The sequence below is a fragment of the Podarcis gaigeae genome (genome assembly GCF_964106915.1).
Source record: "Podarcis gaigeae genome assembly, chromosome: 18".
NCBI lineage: Eukaryota > Metazoa > Chordata > Lepidosauria > Squamata > Lacertidae > Podarcis > Podarcis gaigeae.
In genome coordinates this window covers 2409796-2431184 of record NC_139696.1, presented here as the reverse complement: position 1 = coordinate 2431184, position 21389 = coordinate 2409796, and the positions used below count along the sequence as shown (strand labels likewise).

At 49.1% G+C, this 21389-nt stretch overlaps 1 protein-coding gene across 1 annotated transcript; it reads right to left on the bottom strand.

Annotated features, from left to right (window-relative positions):
• Positions 1 to 647: 647 nt before the first annotated feature.
• Positions 648 to 21288, bottom strand: MFSD12 (major facilitator superfamily domain containing 12). The gene is made up of 10 exons (XM_083720528.1): positions 20692 to 21288; positions 10666 to 10876; positions 9262 to 9394; positions 7598 to 7795; positions 5734 to 5826; positions 3863 to 3955; positions 3223 to 3393; positions 2352 to 2446; positions 1686 to 1816; positions 648 to 1082 (listed from the first exon to the last, which is right to left on the bottom strand). The coding sequence occupies exons 1-10, from the start codon at positions 20969 to 20971 to the stop codon at positions 994 to 996; spliced, it is 1494 nt and encodes a 497-aa protein (XP_083576654.1). The 5' UTR covers positions 20972 to 21288; the 3' UTR covers positions 648 to 993.
• Positions 21289 to 21389: the final 101 nt, after the last annotated feature.

Here is a 21389-nt window from a genome sequence, read left to right as displayed (position 1 = left end):
GAACGTCATTAGGAAACACCTATACAGTGGTCCCTTGTTTCTCAAACTTAATCCGTTCCAGAAATTCCGTTCCAAAACCAAAGCGTTCCAAAACCAAGGCACGCTTCCCGATAGAAAGTCATGCAAAATGGATTAATCCCTTACCTATACTGATGATAGTCATTGTTTGCATGGGGGGCTTTTATCCATTTCCGAAGTTGCACAATCCATCGATAAGTAGCTGAACTGGGTTCCGCAGTCACAAAAACAAATGAACCAAAAAATATAATGAACGATTTCCTATGCCCCACAAATAACCCACAGATGCATTTTAAAGAAAAGGACACATTCTACTCCTGTAAAAACACGCTGATTCCCGGACCGTCCACGGGCCGGATTGGGAAGGCGATTGGGCCGGATCCAGCCCCCTGGCCTTAGGGTTGCCTCCCCATGCCATAGAAGATATGTATTACGAAACCATTCTATCTTTTTGTAATGTTTTACAAGTCTTTTTGTTGACTGTTTTCTGTTTGGAACCAATAAAGCAATATATATATATATATATATATATATATAAAACTAAACTAAAACAACACTGTCTTCAACTTCCAGGCTTTACGACTTAGCGAAGAGACAGACATAAAAGAAACAGCTTTACTTAAACTTCATTTTTTCTTTTTTAATAAAAACACACACCTTTATTTATAATTCTTATATACAAGTAAATTTATATATTCATATATATGTATATAAAAGTGGTCTGATGTGGCGAGGGTAGGGAAGATAGGGACTTCATGAGGTCTAGTGACTTTTATGTTTGATGTGTAAAAGGAAGGGCAGGGCGGGTGATGAGAAGGAACTGTGCAAAATGTGCAAGGAGGGGAAAGAAAGAGTTGCAAATGGTCCCGATTCTCAAGAATAACCCAGTTGGCTCGAGGGGAGGGCAGCCGAGTCTTTGGGTCTTCGTTGCCGTAGTGTCTTCAGGCTCGCTCCCCTTCGAAAGGAAACAGAGCCTCAGTTGACGACACCGGGGTTTTCGCCGCCTTCGGAGTCTCCGAGTTCCCGGGATCGCGTGCCGGCCAGTCCCGAAACGGAGACATCATCTGCAGGAAGAAGCGAGAAACAAAGATCACTGAAACTGTTCATTTAAGTTTTTTTATAGGAACTCTAAGCTCATGTATAGGGACGCGGGTGGCGCTGTGGGTTAAACCACGGAGCCTAGGGCTTGCCGATAGGAAGGTCGGCGGTTCGATTCCCCGCGATGGGGTGAGCTCCCGTTGCTCGGTCCCGGCTCCTGCCAACCTAGCAGTTCAAAAGCACAAAGTGCAAGTAGATAAGTAGGCACCGCTCCGGCGGGAAGGTAAACGGCGTTTCCGTGCACTGCTCTGGTTCGCCAGAAGCGGCTTAGTCATGCTGGCCACATGACCCAGAAGCTGCACGCCGGCTCCCTCGGCCAGTAAAGCGAGATGAGCGCCGCAACCCCAGAGTCATCCGCGACTGGACCTAATGGTCAGGGGTCCCTGGAAGGGCTACTGGAAGGAATTTTTTGTTTTTATTTTGTTTCGACTATGGCAGACCAACACCGCTACCTACCTGTAGCAAATAAAATTATCATTCCTTCATTCTGGGGGGCCACCTCTTCCACCAGCCGGGTCCCCCTCTCCCCCCCCCCCCACACACTTAAGGCAAAACCAAACTCGACTTACGGAACCGGACACGGATGGGCCAAATCATTATGCAGGCGAGGCCCAGGGTGGCAACGACGGCCATTCCTCCGGTGACGGCCACCATCACCCAACGGTAAAATGGCACACAGTTGCCGCAACAGTGTTCTGTCCTGGGGGGCGAGAAGGAAAAGGGGGAGGCAACAGGGGCTTGTTAATAATAATAATAATAATAATAATATTTATACCCCGCCCATCTGACTGGGCTTCCCCAGCCACTCTGGGCGGCTTCCAAAAAAATATTAAAATACTGTAATACATCAAACATTTAAAGCTTCCCTAAACAGAGTCATCGTTCAGCCCGGACACTGAGGTCCAGAGCCGAGGGGCTTCTGGCGGCTCCCTCATTGCGAGAAGTGAGGTTACAGGGAACCAGGTAGAGGGCCTTCTCGGTGGTGGCACCTGCCCTGTGGAACGCCCTCCCTTCAGATGTGAAGGAAAGAAGCAGCTATCCTATCTTTAAAAGACATCTGAAGGCAGCCCTGTTTAGGGAAGTTTTTAATATTTAATGCTGTACTGTTTTTAACACTTGATTGGGAGCCGCCCAGAGTGGCTGGGGAAACTCAGCCAGATGGGCGGGGTAAAAATAATAAATTATTATTATTGTTATTATTAGCAGCAGCTTCGGCGGGCAACGTTCCTACTTACGGGCACGGGTGCAAGTTCTGAATGATCATCACGCCCACTCCGTTGGCAACTTTATCCGTGAAGCTCATGGCTCCGTAAACGAAGGCACCACTGTGCTGTCGGAGAAAACAAGGTTGCCAATTTGGCTTCAGAAAAGCACGACATAGAATACACACAGAATTGAAAATAGCTATAATTCAAAACGTACTGTAAAGTGTGTTATGAAGATGTAATGGAATGAAATAATTTATGATATAAATTATATTATAATAAGGGACACGGGTGGCGCTGTGGGTTAAACCACAGAGCCTAGGACTTGCCGATTGGAAGGTCGGCGGTTCGAATCCCCGCAATGGGGTGAGCTCCCATTGCTCGGTCCCTGCTCCTGCCAACCTAGCAGTTCGAAAGCACACCAGTGCAAGTAGATAAATAGGTACCGCTCTGGCGGGAAGGTAAACGGCGTTTCCGTGCGCTGCTCGGGTTCACCAGAAGCGGCTTAGTCCTGCTGGCCACATGACCCGGAAGCTGTATGCCGGCTCCCTCGGCCAGTAAAGCAAGATGAGCGCCACAACCCCAGAGTCGGCCACGACTGGACCTAACGGTCAGGGGTCCATTTACCTTTACTAAGAGATTAGATTGGAAAATGTTCAGACAGGACTGATGGAAGTCAAAAAAAGATGTAAAAGTATGTTTAATTACTGTTGAAAATGATATGTTGAAAAACTAATAAAAATTTACGTAAAAAAAAGAAACAGGTTTTATTTTAAAAAATAATGAAATAAAGATGATTATGTTGCTGACGTTTTGAATCTCGGCAACACATCAAGGTTTGTGTGTGTGTGTTTCCCTGGCAAGATCACCCGTGCGCTCTGCGCATGCCCACATTACGTACTGTGTTGCTGCCGATGAGGTCGGCCGTCATGGAGAGAGAAGTTACCAGGATTGTGGCCGAACCGGTGCCCAAGAGGACGGCTGCCCCATAGATCTCCACGCCGATTCTTTCAGCCAAAGCCACCCAGGAAGCAAACGCCAGGATGATTAGCAAGCCCACAAAGTAGGTGAGCTAAACAGAAAAAGGGGAGAAAAGAAGAGATTTTGAAAAATTATAGAGGGGAAGAGAAACACTAGACTGGGGTGAGCAAACTTTTTCAGCAGGGGGCTGGTCCACTGTCCTCAGACCTTGTAGGGGGCCGGACTCTATTTTGAAATACCGTATTTTTTGCTCTATAAGACTCACTTTTTCCCTCCTAAAAAGTAAGGGGAAATGTGTGTGCGTCTTATGGAGCGAATGCAGGCTGCGCAGCTATCCCAGAAGCCAGAACAGCAAGAGGGATTCCTGCTTTCACTGCGCAGCGATCCCTCTTGCTCTTCTGGCTTCTGAGATTCAGAATATTTTTCTTCTTGTTTTCCTCCTCCAAAAACTAGGTGCATCTTGCGGTCTGGTGCGTCTTACAGAGTGAAAAATACGGTGAATATAATGAACGGATTCCTATGCCCCACAAATAACCCAGAGGTGCATGTGAGCTACTCACGTTTCTACCAATCTTCTTGTTCACAGTCTTCATCAGAAACGAGGAAAGGAAACCGCTAATGTACATCACGAGGGGAATCGTGGCGATGAACCTCTGCAGGAAGGCAAGAGTCAGAGGAAAAAACGGGATGGGCTCTGTTATCTTTGGAGGAGGAAGAGCTGAAAACCAGCACCAGCCGTCTCCCAGGTCTATTTGGTACGCAGGATGAGACCCTCCCTGCCCACAGACTGTCTCTCCAGAGTGGTGCATGCTCTGGTTATCTGCTGCTTGGACTACTGCCATGCGCTCTATGTGGGGCCACCTTTGAAGGTGACCCGGAAACTCGCTAGAGCAGGCATCCCCAAACTCGGTCCTTCAGAGGTTTTGGGACTACAACTCCCATCACTCCTAGCTAACAGGACCAATGGTCAGAGATGATGGGAGCTGTAATCCCAAAACATCTGGAGGGCCGAGTTTGGGGGTGCCTGTGCTAGAGTGGTGCATGCTCTGGTTATCTCCCACTTGGACTACTGCCATGCGCTCTACGTGGGGCTGCCTTGGGAGGTGACCTGGAAACTGCAACTAATCCAGAATGCGGCAGCCAGACTGGGGACTGGGAGCGGCCGCCGAGACCACATAACATCGGTCTTGAAAGACCTACATTGGCTCCCAGTACGTTTCCAAGCACAATTCAGAGTGTCGGTCCTGACCTTGAAAGCCCTAAAAGGCCCAGTAGACCTGAAGGAGCGTCTCCACCCCCATCGTCCAGCCCGGACCTGGGTCCATCTCCCGAAGGCCTTCTGGCGGTTCCCTCATTGTGAGAAGTGAAGCTACAGGGAACCAGGTAGAGGGCCTTCTCGGTGGTGGCGCCTGCCCTGTGGAACGCCCTCCCGTCAGATGTCAAAGAGATAAACACCACCTGACTTTTAGAAGACATCTGAAGGCAGCCCAGTTTAGGGAAATTTTTAATGTTTGATGTTTTATTCTGTTTTTAGTGTTCTGTTGGGAACCGCCCAGAGTGGCTGGGGAAACCCAGCCATAAAGGCGGGGTAGAAATAATAAATTATATTATAATTATATCTATCGGACCAAACTGTCCGGACTGAGGCAGAACTCAAGCGCCACCTCATGAGGAAAGACAGTGGATTCCGGCGAGAACTCACAAGAGCCTCGTTTACCGGGGTCTCGGAAGCCTCTGGGAGATTTCGGGGGTCTCTCACGAGATGTCGCCGGAAACGGGAAACCGTTGGCGCCATGGAAATGTGGCAACCCTCTGCAAATCTCCTCTGACTGGCAAATTCTGCTCCAGAAAAAGCTAGATTCTGTAACTCCACAAGAGAACCCGGGAGGGTGTGTGTGTGTTTTGAACTTCTGAAAATGTTGATTATATTCCTACCATTGTCTTTCATATGTTTAGGCAGAACTTGTGAATATAGTCTGACAGAACCTTCTTCAACCTATCGGCCAAAATATTAGCAACAATTTCGTAATCCACATTAAGCAACGATTGGTTTAGGAGTGGAATATGTTAAATGGCATAACCCTATGGATAGAAGTTAATATGAAAAGATGTTAATTGAAGTTAATTTTATTTGAAAATAGTATTGGAAAACTGCTAAAATAAGTTAGATGGAAAGTCGGCTAGGGGCATTCAAGGAAGTCAACTAACAAAAGGGGGATTGTAAAAGTTAGGATAAATGTTTGTCTGTCTTTCTGTCTGTTTTTATATTGTAATGTTTTTCTTTTATGTTTGTTATAAATTTGGAAAACCAATGAAAAAATTTTTTTTGGGGGGGGGAATGAAATCGGTCCCTCGCACCTCAGGAGCCGGTTGCCTTAGCAACCAGGTGAACGATGCTTCAATCCTCAAGCCTGCCTCCAGTCGGACTCACCTTAGGGAGCATGAGTGAATTGGTGAGGTACATTGCAATGTAGGTTTGGGAGAGGTTGACGATGAGCCGTGTGGCCATATACAACATTGCCACCTGGAAAGAAAGAAGAGGAGAGACAGTCAAAGGAGGAATATTATATACTGTATTTTCCTGTGTATAAAATGCTCCCTGGGACGCGGGTGGCGCTGTGGTCTAAACCACAGAGCCTAGGGCTTGATGATCAGAAGGTTGGCGGTTCGAATCCCCTTGACGGGGTGAGCTCCCGTTGCTCGCTCCCTGCTCCTGCCAACCTAGCAGTTCAAAAGCACACCAGCGCAAGTAGATAAATAGGTACCGCTCCAGCAGGAAGGTAAACGGCGTTTCCGTGCACTGCTCTGGTTCGCCAGAAGTGGCTTAGTCCTGCTGGCCACATGACCCGGAAGCTGTACGCCGGCTCCCTCGGCCAGTAAAGTGAGATGAGCGCCGCAACCCCAGTCAGCCACGACTGGACCTAATGGTCAGGGGTCCCTTTACCTTTACCTTTAAGATGCTCCCAATTTTTAGGGACTCCAATTTAAGAAAATAGAGGGGGAGATTGCCCCGTGTATAATGATGCCCCACAATTTTTCACATAATTTTTAAGTAAAAAAACCCTACTCTTATACACGGAAAAGTGTCTAAGTGTGGCACTCAAATGGGAAGCGCAACACTCAAAACACATCACATTCGGCTTCCGGAAAAAGTTCACAAACTGGAACGCTTACTTCCGGGTTTGCAGCGTTAGGGTTCCAAGTTGTTTGAGTACCAAGGCGTTTGAGAACCAAGGGACCACTGTAGCGAGGTTAAAGCTTACTGAGAAATGATATATAATGAACTGTAAAGGATGTTTAAAATAACCTTTGTAAAAAAACAACAACACCAGAATTATAGGGACAGAACAACCCAAACTGTACAGTGCCCCGTTCGCTACATGAGCAGAATGCGACCCGTGATTCGCCGCTTCAGCGCATGATGTCATTTTGAGCAACTGCGCATGCGTGAGTGGCGAAACCTGGAAGTAACCCGTTCCGTTACTTCTGGGTGGCCGCGGGACGTATCCTGAAAAAACATAACTTGAAGCGGACGTAACAAGAGGTATGACTGTATCCTCCAGACAGCCCATCCGTGAAAGAGGTGGATCTCAATAGTTAACCACACAAAGTTCAGCTTTATTGGGCTAATAATAATAATAACAATAATAATAATAACTTATTATTTATACCCCGCCCATCTGGCTGGGCTTCCCCAGCCACTCTGGGCAACTTCCAACAAAATATCAAAATACATTAAAAGCTTCCCCATTAAAACATTAAACATTAAAAGCTTCCCCAAACAGGGCTGCCTTCAGGTGTCTTCCAAAAGTCAAGATACTTGTTTATTTCCTTGACATCTGACGGGAGGGCGTTCCACAGGGTGGGCGCCACCACCGAGAAGGCCCTCTGCCTGGTTCCCTGTAACCTCACTTCTCACAGGAAGGGAACCGCCAGAAGGCCCTTGGGAGATGGACCTCAGTGTCCAGGCTGGATGATGGGGGTGGAGCCGCTCCTTCAGGGATACACGGCCTTTTAGGGCTCTCAAGATCAGCACCAGGGCTGCCTTCAGATGTCTTCTAAAAGTCAGATAGCTGTTTATTTCCTTGACATCTGAAGGGCGGGTGCCACCACCGAGAAGGCCCTCTGCCTGGTTCCCTGCAACCTCACTTCTCGCAGGGAGGGAATTGCCAGAAGGCCCTCTGTATCCTGGAATTGGGGCTAGGCCCCCTATATCCCATGGGGATAAGGCAATAGGGACCCAGTCACCTGCCTGGGAACAACCTTCTTCTTGCTCCCTCATTGTTTGAACTCACCTGGTAGAAAGAAGGTTCCAAAAGCCAGTGTTTCCAGAGGAGCAGGGGCCGTGCAGGGCTTTTTCGATCCGGGGGCAACAGGGGGGTCCGTTCCTCAGGATCCGGCAGCCTGGAAACCGGGGGGCTCTTTTCTTTCGTGCCCAGATGGAAGAGAAGTGAAGTGACAGCGCCGATGCCCACCACGATCAGAGACAGGTTCTGATTCGAGGGGGAAGAGAAAGGCTTTCACTTTCTTCACCCCCCAAAGAATTATTGATTTTCAACATTTATCACAAAGAGGACGTAACAAAACACACAACAAACACACCACAATAAACTAAACACAAAGAGAAATGGTTTCTTCAAATACCTAATTCTCATTACATTGAGAACTTGACTTCCTCAAATCCCCTCTAACTGAATTTCATTATGTGAGTTCTCCAAATTCATACTTCTAATTATATTGATTGCTTTCATTTACTAATCTCTTCTCCTTTCTTAATATTCTAATCCTTAATATTGACTACCACGTATTCTTATTCTACTCTGGCTAGACAGTCTGCGGGCAGGGAGGGTCTCATCCTGCATACCAGGCGGAGCTGATAGACAGCCGCCCTGGACACAGAATTGACCTGCGCCTCCATGGACAGCTATGCGTCCAAAATGACCCCCAGGCTGCGCACCTGGTCTTTCGGGGGCACAGTGACCCCCATTCAGGACCAGGGAGTCCCCCACACCTGCCCGCCCCCTGTCCCCCCAAAACAGTCCTTCTGTCTTGTCAGGATCCAACCTCAATCCATTAGCCGCCATCCATCCTCCAACCGCCTCCAGACACTCACACAGGACCTTCACCTCCTTCACTGGTTCTGATTTAAAAGAGAAGGTTGCAGGGAACCAGGCAGAGGGCCTTCTCGGTGGTGGCGCCCTCCCATCAGATGTCAAGGAAATAAACAACTATCTGGCTTTTAGAAGACATCTGAAGGCAGCCCTGTTTAGTTTTTTATGTTTTTATGTTTTATCATGTTTTTAATACAGTGGTACCTCGGGTTAGGAACTTAATTCGTTCCGGAGGTCCATTCTTACCCTGAAACTGTTCTTAACCTGAGGTACCACTTTAGCTAATGGGGCCTCCAACTGCCGCCGCTGTGCGATTTCTGTTCTCATCCTGAAGCAAAGTTCTTAACCCGAGGTACTATTTCTGGGTTAGCGGAGTCTGTAACCTGAAGCGTATGTAACCTGAAGCGTATGTAACCTGAGGTACCACTGTATTATTATAAATTATTATTATTTGTTGTTGTTGTTGTTGGTTGTTGTTATTATTACAGTGGTGCCTCGCAAGACGAAATTAATCCATTCTGCGAGTCTCTTCGTCTTGCGGGTTTTTTCGTCTTGCGAAGCACGGCTATTAGCGGCTTAGCGGCTATTAACGGCTTAGCGGCTTTAAGAAAAAGGAAACAAACTCGCAAGACGTTTCGTCTTGCGAAGCAAGCCCATAGGGAAATTCGTCTTGTGGAACGACTCAAAAAACGGAAAACTCTTTTGTCTAGCGAGTTTTTCGCCTTGCGAGGCATTCGTCTTGCGAGGTACCACTGTATTATCATCACCATCATCATCATCAGAGGCCCAGAAGCAATTAAGGAGCCTGGTGGAAGGGACACACAGTTCCGCTTCCTCCTTGCACTCACCCGAAAGACGGGGATGTCGTGGTGGCCGAGGTGGTGACTCTGTTCTGGCTGCCCGCGGTGACCCACCTGGAAGTGTAGGAGCAGCCAGGCTGCTGCATAAACGGTGATGTTTGCCATGACGGTGAAGGCATACCTGTAAAAGCCACGGGAGAGGATGTGGTCAGGAATCGCGCGGTTCAAGGATGAATTTAATAATAATAATAAATTTTATTTATACCCAGGCTCAGGGCAGCTAACACCTGTAAAATTACAGTAAAAACATAATGGGGGGGGGGGGACCAATTAAAATACAGGTTAAAATGCAGCCTCATTTTAATAGTAGCCCATAGATCAAAACCATAAGGGGAGGGAAACATAAGGGTCAGACTGAGTCCAAACCAAAGGCCAGGCGGAATAGCTTTGTCTTGCAGGGCCCTGGTCTCTTGGGACAGAGCGTTCCACCAAGTCGGGGCCAGTACTGAAAAGGCCTTGGCCGTAGTTGAGACCAATCTAACCACCTTGCGACTTGGGACCTCCAAAATGTTGTCATTTGTGGACCTTAAGGTCCTCCGTGGGGCATACCAGGAGAGGTGGTCCCGTAGGTACGAGGGTCCTAGGTCGCATAGGGCTTTAAAGGTCAAAACCAGCACCTTAAACCTGACCCTGTACTCCACCGGGAGCCAGTGCAGTTGGTAAAGTGCTGGGCAGCGGCGTAGCATGGGTTGTCAGCACCCGGGGCAAGGCAAGTAATTTGCGCCCCTAACCTGCCGCCGCTGCCAGCTTCTTCTTGCTGCTGCCTGGGCTGGGGTATTTACGGTAAGGCAGCCATGGCGGCGGCGGCAGGTCCGTGTCAGGTGATCTGAGGCGAGTTGCCGCTGGCGCTGCTGCCCAAACGACGCCGCTTGCCGGGAGGAGGAGGGCAGAGAGGCGAGGAAAATGCAACATGGCCCGGCGGCGGCAGCGGCGGGGCTGTGAGGAGGGGCTGCCTGGCGCACCCTCCGCGGCCCTGATGCGCGGGGACTGTGGCGAGCGCTGAGAGCCGCTGCCTGCCGGACGCCTTCAGCCCGGACGCACGCACAGCTTGTCGGTTCCGCGAGACATGGGGCTCTGCTACAGCCTGCGCCCGAGGCTCTTCGGCGACTCCAGAGGCGGCGAGCGCCCCCCCCCCGATGTTGCGCCCAGTGCGGCCGGCCCCCCCTGCACCCCCACGCTACACCACTGGTGCTGGGTGAATGTGATCCTGTGGAAAGGATCCAGTAAGGAGCCTTGCTGCGGCGTTCTGCACCCGCTGGAGTTTCTGGGTCAGCTTCAAGGGCAGCCCTGCGTAGAGCGAGTTACAATAATCAAGCCTGGAGGTGACCGTTGCGTGGATCACTGTGGTCAGATCAGGGCGAGAAAGTTCTTTGGTTGAGCACCAGGCCTCACCGGAAAGCTGTGAGCTCCACTTTTCCATGATCGCTGTCCACCAACTCCGGGATGAGAGAGAGGTGGGAGATTTGGGTGGCGGCCCAGCCGAACTGGAAGATGACGATGAAGGGGATGAAATAGATGAGGGCTGCAAACTGGGGGGTGTTCTCTGAGCAGCCCAGGCAAGGGTTGAAGATGAAGGGGAAGGACAGGAGGACGCAGATGGTACCTAAAGGAGAAGGAAATAAGAGAGAGATAGAAGGAAGGGGCATTTTAAAAGGGACACACTGGGAGCAGGCTCTGCAAAGATGCTCTCCGTTTATTTCAGAAGCACTTACGGACTGCTCAATATATATACAGTGGTACCTCGGGTTAAATACTTAATTCGTTCTGGAGGTCTGTACTTAACCTGAAACTGTTCTTAACCTGAAGCACCACTTTAGCTAATGGGGCCTCCTGCTGCTGCCACGCCACTGGAGCACAATTTCTGTTCTTATCCTGAAGCAAAGTTCTTAACCTGAAGCACTATTTCTGGGTTAGCGGAGTGTGTAACCTGAAGTAATCCGAGGTACTACTGTACAGTGGTATCCAGGGCTGGATTTAGGTTTGATGAGGCCCTAAGCCAGGGGCTCAGCAAACTTTTTCAGTCTTGGGTCAGTCCACTGTCCCTCAGACCTTGTGGTGGGCCAGACTATATTTTGGAAAAACATATGAAAACTATGCCCCACAAATAACCCAGAGATGCATTTGAAATAAAAGGACACATTCTACTCATGTAAAAACACACTGATTCCTGGACCGTCCGTGGGCTGGATTGAGAAGGCAATTGGGCATCCGCACATGACCAGTCCAACGAAGTTGATGTTGAAGAATCATCGCTCTGACACTGGCAATCTTTGCTCCTTCCAGTACACTGGCATTCGTTCGCAGGGGATGTGTAAAATATTTTGGAGACACCTTTAATGGAATCTTTCGAGGAGTTGGAAATGGCATTTATAAGTGGTCCACGTTTCACAAGCGTACAGCAAAATGTTGGTAGTGCAATAGCTTTGTAAACAAGTGAAAAGGAAAAGGAAATTTGTTTATATCACAAGCATTTTGGTTTCCCTGCGAACGTCCCGGTCCTCAAACACTCTGCGCTTCAATTGGGAGAAAGCCGCATTCGCAGAGCTCAGGCGGTGCTGGATTTCGGCATCGGCCCTTGTGAAAAGATTCCTGCCCAGATAGGAGAAGCGATCGACATTTCCCAACGTTCACACCACTGAGTTGGATTTGTGGCGCTGCAGAGGGGTTGTTTTGTGCTTGTTGGTGCAGCACTTTGGTTTTAAACAATAGCAAGCCAAGATCAAGACAAAAGGGTGCGATTAACTTGGCTGGGGGACGCGGATGGCGCTGTGGGTAAATGCCTCAGCGCCTAGGGCTTGCCGATCGAAAGGTCGGCGGTTCGAATCCCCGCGGCAGGGTGCGCTCCCGTTGCTCAGTCCCAGCGCCTGCCAACCTAGCAGTTCGAAAGCACCTCCGGGTGCAAGTAGATAAATAGGGACCGCTTACTAGCGGGAAGGTAAACGGCGTTTCCGTGTGCGGCTCTGGCTCGCCAGATGCAGCTTTGTCACGCTGGCCACGTGACCCGGAAGTGTCTCCGGACAGCGCTGGCCCCTGGCCTCTTGAGTGAGATGGGCGCACAACCCCAGAGTCTGGCAAGACTGGCCCGTACGGGCAGGGGTACCTTTACCTTTACCTTAACTTGGCTGGGAGGCATGTAAATATCTCTTTTGCAACACTTGATTGGTGTATGGTGGAAGTCGAGGGAGTGGCAGCGGCAAGCCCTGATGGTCAGGTTTGCCTCCCAACATGTGATGTATTCATGATGTAATTTTAGGTGTGTTGTGGGTAATAATAATAATAATAATAATTTATTTATACCCTGCCCATCTGGCTGGGCCTCCCCAGCCACTCTGGGCGGCTGCCATAGAAACCAAAAATACAGTAAAATATCACACGTTAAAAACTTCCCTGAACAGGGCTGCCTTAAGATGTCTTCTGAATGTCAGGTAGTTGTTTATCGCTTTGACATCTGCTGGGAGGGCGTTCCACAGGGCGGGCGCCACTACCGAGAAGGCCCTCTGCCTGGTTCCCTGTAGTTTTGCTTCTCGCAATGGTTCCCTGTAACTTGGCCTCTCGCAATGAGGGAACCGCCAGAAGGCCCTCGGTGCTGGACCTCAGTGTCCGGGCAGAATGATGGGGGTGGAGACGCTCCTTCAGGTCTTGAAAGACCTACATTGGCTCCCAGTGCGTTTCCGAGCACAATTCAAAGTGTTGGTCTGATCTTTAAAGCCCTAAACGGCCTCGGTCCAGTATATCTGAAGGAGCGTCTCCTCCCCCCATCCTTCTGCCCGGATACTGAGGTCCAGCTCCGAGGGCCTTCTGGCGGTTCCCTCATTGCGAGAGGCCAAGTTACAGGGAACCAGGCAGAGGGCCTTCTCGGTGGTGGCGCCCGCCCTGTGGAACTCCCTCCCATCAGATGTCAAAATGATAAACAACTACCTGACATTCAGAAGACATCTGAAGGCAGCCCTGTTCAGGGAAGTTTTTAATATGTGACATTTTAGTGTACTTTTCATCTTTGTTGGAAGCCGCCCAGAGTGGCTGGGGAAACCCAGCCAGATGGGCGGGGTACAAATAATAAATTATTATTATTATTATTATTATTATTATTATTATTATTATTATTATTATTATTATTACTGGACTGGGTATCTCTGTAAAACTGATAAAAGGGGGAGCCATCCTTTGCTCTGGGCTCCATCCTGCTTCTCTCATGTGGTGGGTGAAAGTATTGTGGCAACAGTTGTCGAATAAAGATCAAGCCTACTGGCTGCTGTTTTGCGCCTCTTTTGGTAATCGTTTGGTAATCCAAGCGAGTCCAAGGATTTTCCTACAACAGCTTTTATGACTGTACAGTGGTACCTTGGTTCTCAAACTTTATCTGTTCCGGAAGTCCGTTCCAAAACCAAAGCGTTCCAAAACCCAGGCGCGCTTTCCCATAGAAAGCAATGCAAAACGGATTGATCCGTTCCAGACTTTTAGAAACAGCCCCTAAAACTGCAATTTAAGATGAATTTTACTATCTGACGAGACCGTTGATCCATTACATGAAAGCAATAATGTACTGCAGTCACAATCAGTAGCTGAACTGAGTTCTACACAGTCACAAAAACAAAACGAAAAGAGTCGCACAAACGCAAAATAAATAGTGAAAACAGACCTCAGCGTAACACTCAAATGAGAAGTGTGACACTCAAAATGGAGCACGTTCGGCTTCCGAAAAACATTCGCAAACCGGAACGCTTGCTTCCAGGTTTGCAGTGTTTGGGTTCCAAGTTGTTTGAGGACCAAAGTAGCACTGTATGTATGTATGATGATGATTATAGCTGCTATGGGCAGGTAGTAAATTTGAAACAATAAATGGATTTCTGTTTTTCTTCCTTTGTACAGATGTCCTCAGAGACATCACCTTGCCAACAAAGGTCCGTATAGTAAAAGCTCTGGTTTTCCCAGTAGTGATGTATGGAAGTGAGAGCTGGACCATCAAGAAGGCTGGTCGCCGAAGAATGGATGCTTTTGAATTCTGGTGCTGGAGGAGACTCTTGAGAGTCCCATGGACTGCAAGAAGATCCAACCTCTCCATTCTGAAGGAAATCAGCCCTGAGTGCTCACTGGAAGGACAGATCCTGAAGCTGAGGCTCCAAGACTTTGGCCACCTCAGGAGAAGAGAAGACTCCCTGGAAAAGACCCTGATGTTGGGAAAGATGGAGGGCGCAAGGAGAAGGGGACGATGGAGGACGAGATGGTGGGACAGTGTTCTCGAAGCTGCCAGCATGAGTTTGACCAAACTGCGGGAGGCAGTGGAAGACAGGAGGGCCTGGCGTGCTCTGGTCCAGGGGGTCACAAAGAGCCGGACACGACTAAATGACTAAACAACAGATGTCATCACACAATGAAGCTAAAATCCAGACACATGTGCCCACACACATCTCCCAGTGGATTAAAAAAACGCTTTGCTGATTGCTTGTAGCTCGGTCGTGTGTCCTCATTCCCCAACACCCCCAGTGCTGGGCAAAGTTCACCTTTTTGAAGAAGAAAAACCTCATCTGCTTTATGAGATCATTGCTTATCTAAAGCCTTAGAAGTCTGCCCCCCTCCAGTCACAAGACCCTCTGTCCCAAGCTACAACTGCCCCCAGATTCACTTTGAACCAGACAAATTCGGACGCGGATCTGTTTGCTTGTTGATGATTAAGCCTCCTGTGATTTGGGAAAGCAACAAAACCAGGAAGGAGACAGTCCGCCAATGATACCCGCTTTGCCAGTTTCGTCAGAAAAGGGAACTTCTCAGACCGACTAAGAAAAGTCAGATGTTTGAGGCATACAACATCTGCCCTTTCCAATTCCTCTTTTTAAAAGAGAAAAAAAGTTTCGCTGAGTTATCTGCCCCTCGCAAACACACACACGGCGTTATCAAGAGCTAACATTCGCCTCCAAGGTTTGTGTGTCTCTGCCAACCGTTCTGCTACAGGATATTATTTTCTGGGGTTTCCACCGCCACAAATTAAAACCAAAAAACTGTAAAATTCGAGCTGGCCAGGACGGCATTCTGCACAAAGCAGTTAACTTTAGTTTGCGGATCCGACGTTAGTTCATTTCAGCGGGTCTGCTCTCTAGGGTCTTTTCCCGAAATTAAACTAAGTTCCTAGTTCTCAGCTAATTACTGTATTGTTTGCTCTATAAGACTCACTTTTTCCCTCCTGAAAAGTAAGGGGAAATGTGTGTGCATCTTATGGAGCGAATGCAGGCCACGCAGCTATCCCAGAAGCCAGAACAGCAAGAGGGATTGCTGCTTTCGCTGCGCAGCGATCCCTCTTGCTGTTCTGGCTTTTGAGATTCAGAATATTTTTTTTCTTGTTTTCCTCCTCCAAAAACTAGGTGCGTCTTGTGGTCTGGTGCGTCTTATAGAGCAAAAAATATGGTAATTGGCAACAATGGACCCAAGTCAGTTGCAGCCATTCGTTTCAATGGGTTTACTCTGAGCAGGGCAAACACTGGGCAAAATCTCATATAGTTTTGCGGAGGGTGGGGTGTTTCTGCACGTACACAAATCTACCCAAGGCTAGGGCAGACCTGGTGAAATGAAAGGGCACAATTTCCTTGCGTCCGTTCATTTCAAAGGGGTTTACTCTCCAGTAAAATATAAGGATCTAGCCTGAACATCTGAAGGCAGCCCTGTTTAGGGAAGCTTTTAACGTTTAACACACCGCTGTATTTTAATTCTTTGTTGGAAGCCGCCCAGAGTGGCTGGGGAAGCCCAGCCAGATGGGTGGGATATAAATAATAAATTATTAATAATAATAATATGAGTCTGACCAAACTGCGGGAGGCAGTGGAAGACAGGAGTGCCTGGCGTGCTCTGGTCCATGGGGTCACGAAGAGTCGGACACGACTAAACAACATTATTATTATTATTATTATTATTATTATTATTATTATTATTATAGTGGTGCCCCGCAAGACGAAAAACCCGCTAGACAAAAGGGTTTTCCGTTTTGGAGGTGCTTTGCAAAACGAATTTCCTATGGGCTTGCTTCGCAAGACGAAAATGTCTTGCGAGTTTTTCCGACTTTTTTTTCCTCCCCCCCTTTTTCTAAGCTGCTAAGCCGCTTATCTGCTTATCCGCTAAGCCGCTAAAAGCCGCTAATAGCGCTAAGCCGCTAAGCCGTCAATGGGCTTGCTTCGCAAGATGAAAAAACCGCTAGACGAAGAGAATCGCGGAACGGATTCTTTTCGTCTTGCGAGGCACCACTGTATTATTAACTTCCGCTGGCCGACTGACGCTCGAATAGGAAGGGTAGGTATCTCATCTACAGTCTGCCCCACAGACTCACTTTTTTGTGGTCATGTGAGCAGAGACTTGACTGTTGACCAGCTGGACTCATCGCCTTGAGTAGATGGGACTTTGGCCACAGCTTTCGCCATCAGCCACCCACCGGAAAAACCAACCCAACTCCAATCTCAGCTGCTGAAGCTGTGGAGAGATTGAAAATCGCAGCCAGCCACCAAACAACCCCTTTCAAAAATGGGATATATATATAAGATTTATTTACAGAAATATAACAGTGCTGCAATTTCTATGGCAGCGTTTGAGTGACACTTGTTGAAAGTCACTGTTAACAAACAAGGGTACAAATTGTTGTAAGAAGGTATCAGAAAACACAGAAAGAGTAAGGTAATAACAACCAGTATATTCAACACCAGGAAAAAAGTTTGCACGGGGAAATCCTAGGACGTCTACTTTATGTTAGTAAAAATATGGGGGGGAAAGAGACTGTATAGATTTAACTTAAGTTTAATTTCTGTAAATTCATAGATTATTTGCATACGGTTGTTTTTTTAAAAATTTTTGTCGTTTCAAGAGTGTGTATATTATTTATGCCAGGGGTCAGCAAATTTTTTCAGCAGGGGGCCAGTCCACTGTCCCTCATACCTTGTGGGGGGCCGGACTACATTTTGGAAAAAAAATATGAATGAATTCCTATGCCCCACACATTCTACTCATGTAAAAATACCAGGCAGGCCCCGCAAATAACCCAGAGATGCATTTTAAAGAAAAGGACACATTCTACTCATGTAAAAACACGCTGATTCCTGAACTGTCCACGGGCCGGATTGAGAAGGCGATTGGGTCGGATCTGGAAGTGTGAAGTAGTGTTCAGGACGCACAACCTTCGCAGAAGGCCATATAAAGTCTCACACCCGCGTTTTGAAAATGGGCGAGTCGCGGCTGTTCCTTTCAGTGGGTCTACTCGGAGCAGAATCAACGCAGGAGTCAACCCAAAGCCTCGTGATTCGCTTTGAAAACGGCGCACCGTGCAATTAACAGCGACAAAGGAGTATTGTTTGGAGAGAAGTGGTGCGTACAAACGAACAAGCGTTTCAAGAAGGTATGACCGGGGTCATAAGCAAATCCCCCAGCTGCCTTACAAGGTGGACTCTCCTTCCATGAAGCAGAGGTCAGATGGCTATCTGTCATGGCTGCTTTATATAATAATAATAATTTATTATTTATCCCCCGCCCATCTGGCTGGACTTCCCCAGCCACTCTGGGCGGCTTCCAAAAAAATATTAAAATACTATAATACATCAAACATTAAAATCTTCCCTAAACAGGGCTACCTTCAGACGTCTTCTAAAAGTCAGATAGTTGCTTATTTCCTTGACATCTGGTGGGAGGGTGTTCCACAGGGCAGGCGCCACCACCGAGAAGGCCCTCTGCCTGGTTCCCTGTAGCTTTGCTTCTCGCAGGGAGGGATCCGCCAGAAGGCCCTCGGTGCTGGACCTCAGTGTCCGGGCAGAATGATGGGCGTGGAGACGCTCCTTCAGCTATACTGGACTGAGGCCGTTTAGGGCTTTCAAGGTCAGCACCAACGCTTTGAATTGTGCTCAGAAACGTACGGGGAGCCAATGTAGGTCTTTCAAGACCGGTGTTATGTGGTCTCGGCGGCCGCTCCCAGTCATCAGTTTGGCAGCCGCGTTCTGGATTAGTTGTAGTTTCCAGCTTTAGCTTTAGCTGAGATTCCTGCATTGCAAAGCGGGGTTGGACTGGATGACCTTTGGGGGACCCTAAATTCTGTGATTTTTATGCCCACGAGTTGTAGCGTTAGGAGAGAGGGAAGAAGATCTTCCTTCCTGTGGGAACACAATCAGGGCTGAGCAATCTTTTGTTGCGGGTGCTCAGAACGCCCTGACTCATCGCGATAAGCTATGCACAGCTCTTGCTCTTGTTGGAACACAGCGTCCCAACAAACATGTCGAAAAAGCCCCGAAGTAGCAATTTATGACCCCACCAGCCAGGTTTTCCTAAGAGTTCAGCGCAAGGGGAAACGGAAGAAGTCAGAGAATCAGAAGGGGGAGTAAACAGGAACGACATCCTTCCAGCCGGGAACATACAAAGTCGGCATGCTTAAACTAAACCATACAAAGTTAATGCTTAAACTAAACCAAGGCTCAGCGTAAAAGACAGAAGGGATCTGGCTGACGAGATCGCCTCTCCTGCTGATAACCTATGGCAGGGAGGTCCAACTCTCTAGAACAGAGGTAGGCAAGAAGAAGAAGAAGAGTTTGGATTTGATATCCCGCTTTATCACTACCCGAAGGAGTCTCAAAGCGGCTAACATTCTTTCCCTTCCTCCCCCACAACAAACACTCTGTGGGGCTGAGAGACTTCATAGAAGTGTGACTAGCCCAAGGTCACACAGCAGCTGCATGTGGAGGAGCGGGGAAGCGAACCCGGTTCAGCAGATTACGAATCTACCGCTCTTAACAACTACACCACGCTGGCAAACTAAGGCCCGGGGGCCAGATGCGGCCCAATCGCCTTCTCAATCTGGCCCGTGGATGATCTGGGAATCAGTGTGTTTTTACATGAGATGGCGCTGTGGGTTAAACCACAGAGCCTAGGAATTGCCGATCAGAAGGTTGCCGGTTCGAATCCCCGCAATGACGGGGTGAGCTCCCGTTGCTCGGTCCCTGCTCCTGCCAACCTAGCAGTTTGAAAGCACCTCAAAGTGCAAGTAGAAAAATAGATACCACTCTGGCGGGAAGGTAAACGGCATTTCCGTGCGCTGCTCTGGTTTGCCAGAGGTGGCTTAGTCCTGCTGGCCACATGACCCGGAAGCTGTACGCCGGCTCCCTGGCCAGTAAAGCGAGAGATGAGCGCCGCAAACCCAGAATCGTCCACGACTGGGCCTAACGGTCAGGGGTCCCTTTACCTTTAACTGGGGCAACAGTGGCTGCTGGACTCCCAACTCCAAGGACCCCTTTCTCACCATTTGCCCCACCTGAGAGAGATAAACCTCCACCAGCCATGGCAGTCTACCACTGGGCAACAAACAAACCAGCCAACACAGCTGTATTCCTCAAGTCCTGCTTGCAAATATCAAGGAAGCATGGAGTGGAAAATGGACCGCTGAACTTGATGACCTTTCTGACCTGACCTCATATGACTTTTTTTGAAGCCACAGGTGCACTTAGTGGCTATTTATCAAGATACAGTGGTACCTCGGGTTACATACGCTTCAGGTTACAGACTCCGCTAACCCAGAAATAGTGCTTCAGGTTAAGAACTTTGCTTCAGGATGAGAACAGAAATCGCGCTCCGGCGGCAGCAGGAGGCCCCATTAGCTAAAGTGGTGCTTCAGGTTAAGAACAGTTTCAGGTTAAGAACGTACCTCCGGAACGAATTAAGTACTTAACCCAAGGTACCACTGTAATCTAAAATCAACCCTCCATGTTCAGGCACAGTGTACCACATGAAGGGAGCTAAAAGCCTTTTAAGAGGAGATTTTTATTTTTATTTATTTAAAAAACACCCTTATCCCAGATACTAAGTGCCTTGGGTTGAAAATTGTTAAGACTGCCAGTCCACACTGGATTTTTAAATATGTGCTTCTTATCATACTGTGATGTTGCCACAAGTTGCTTCGTAGGAATTTGTGTGTAAAATAAACAATACAATTTTTATTTATTGAATTTATATCCCGCCCCACACCCGGGGCTCTGAGGGCGGTTCACAGAATAAAATCAAGATATAAAACCACAAAATAATAAAAACAACCCCCCCAAAAAAAACACATTTTAAAAGGGCAATTTATTTTTATATAAAATGCGAAGCTGTTTTTGTCACTGATGCCAGTGCTGTTAAGCGGCTTTGAGAGGTTTCAATGTAACCAACTCGAATTTGGAATATAAATAAATGAAATAATCAAGCGCCGGGAAGAGATGTGCTCAGCTGTCCTCTGTCAGAAGCAGGGTGCTGGGGCAAAGGAGGATTCGGACCTGGCAAGCCCCAGGCAAGGCCGGTTCTGTCCAGCCTGGGCCTGTCTCTCTTTTTCTAGATATATGCAACGCCACAGCTCGTCCTGCAAACAACCCCCCCCCCTCTGGATCTCTCTTCCCCACCCCCTCCACCATTCCCACGCCGCTGCAAGCTCACCGGCCAAGTGCCACGACTTCCTCCTCCCGTAGCGCCCGCAGCCGCCGGCCTGATCCGCCTCGTAGCCCACCAGCGGCGTGCAGATGCCGTCGGCCACTTGCCCCACCAGCAAGAGCGCCCCCGCGTGGCTGGTGCTATAGCCCAGGATGGAGTGGAAGTAAACCAGCAGGTATGTGAACCACATCGAGGCGCACAGGTCGTTGAGGAAATGCCCCACCGAGTAGCTGAGCCGGGAGCGCGCCGACAAAGGCTCCGGCGGCGGCCGCTGGGAGTCTCCCATGGCGCACCAGCCGCGCGTAAAAGCGCACCAGCCGCGCGTAAAAGCGCACGGGCAGGGCGCATCAGCTTCCGAGCAGGCGGGCGTCCAGGGCGGGCCCGGACGGAGCCCAGCGGAGGCAGAGGAGAGCCGGGACGCGCGTGAGGCTCTGTCCAGCCATGCGTCCTCCGGCCGGCTTTTTATGGGCTCCGGGAAACCCCCCGTGCGCGTCGGAGGCGCTTCCAGCTGGCCGGTTCCGCGGCGCCCCCAAGCGGGCTGGCACCACCACCGCGCGCAGAGCTCCGCGCCTCCTCCTCCTTCTCCATCGCGGATCCGAGGCTAAGCCGCTGCTGGAGCCAATAGGCAGGCTCCGGGGGCGGAGGAAAACTCGCCCGAGCGCAGGAGGAGCCGAGCGCCGCGCTCCCCGCCCCGTTGCCGCCCC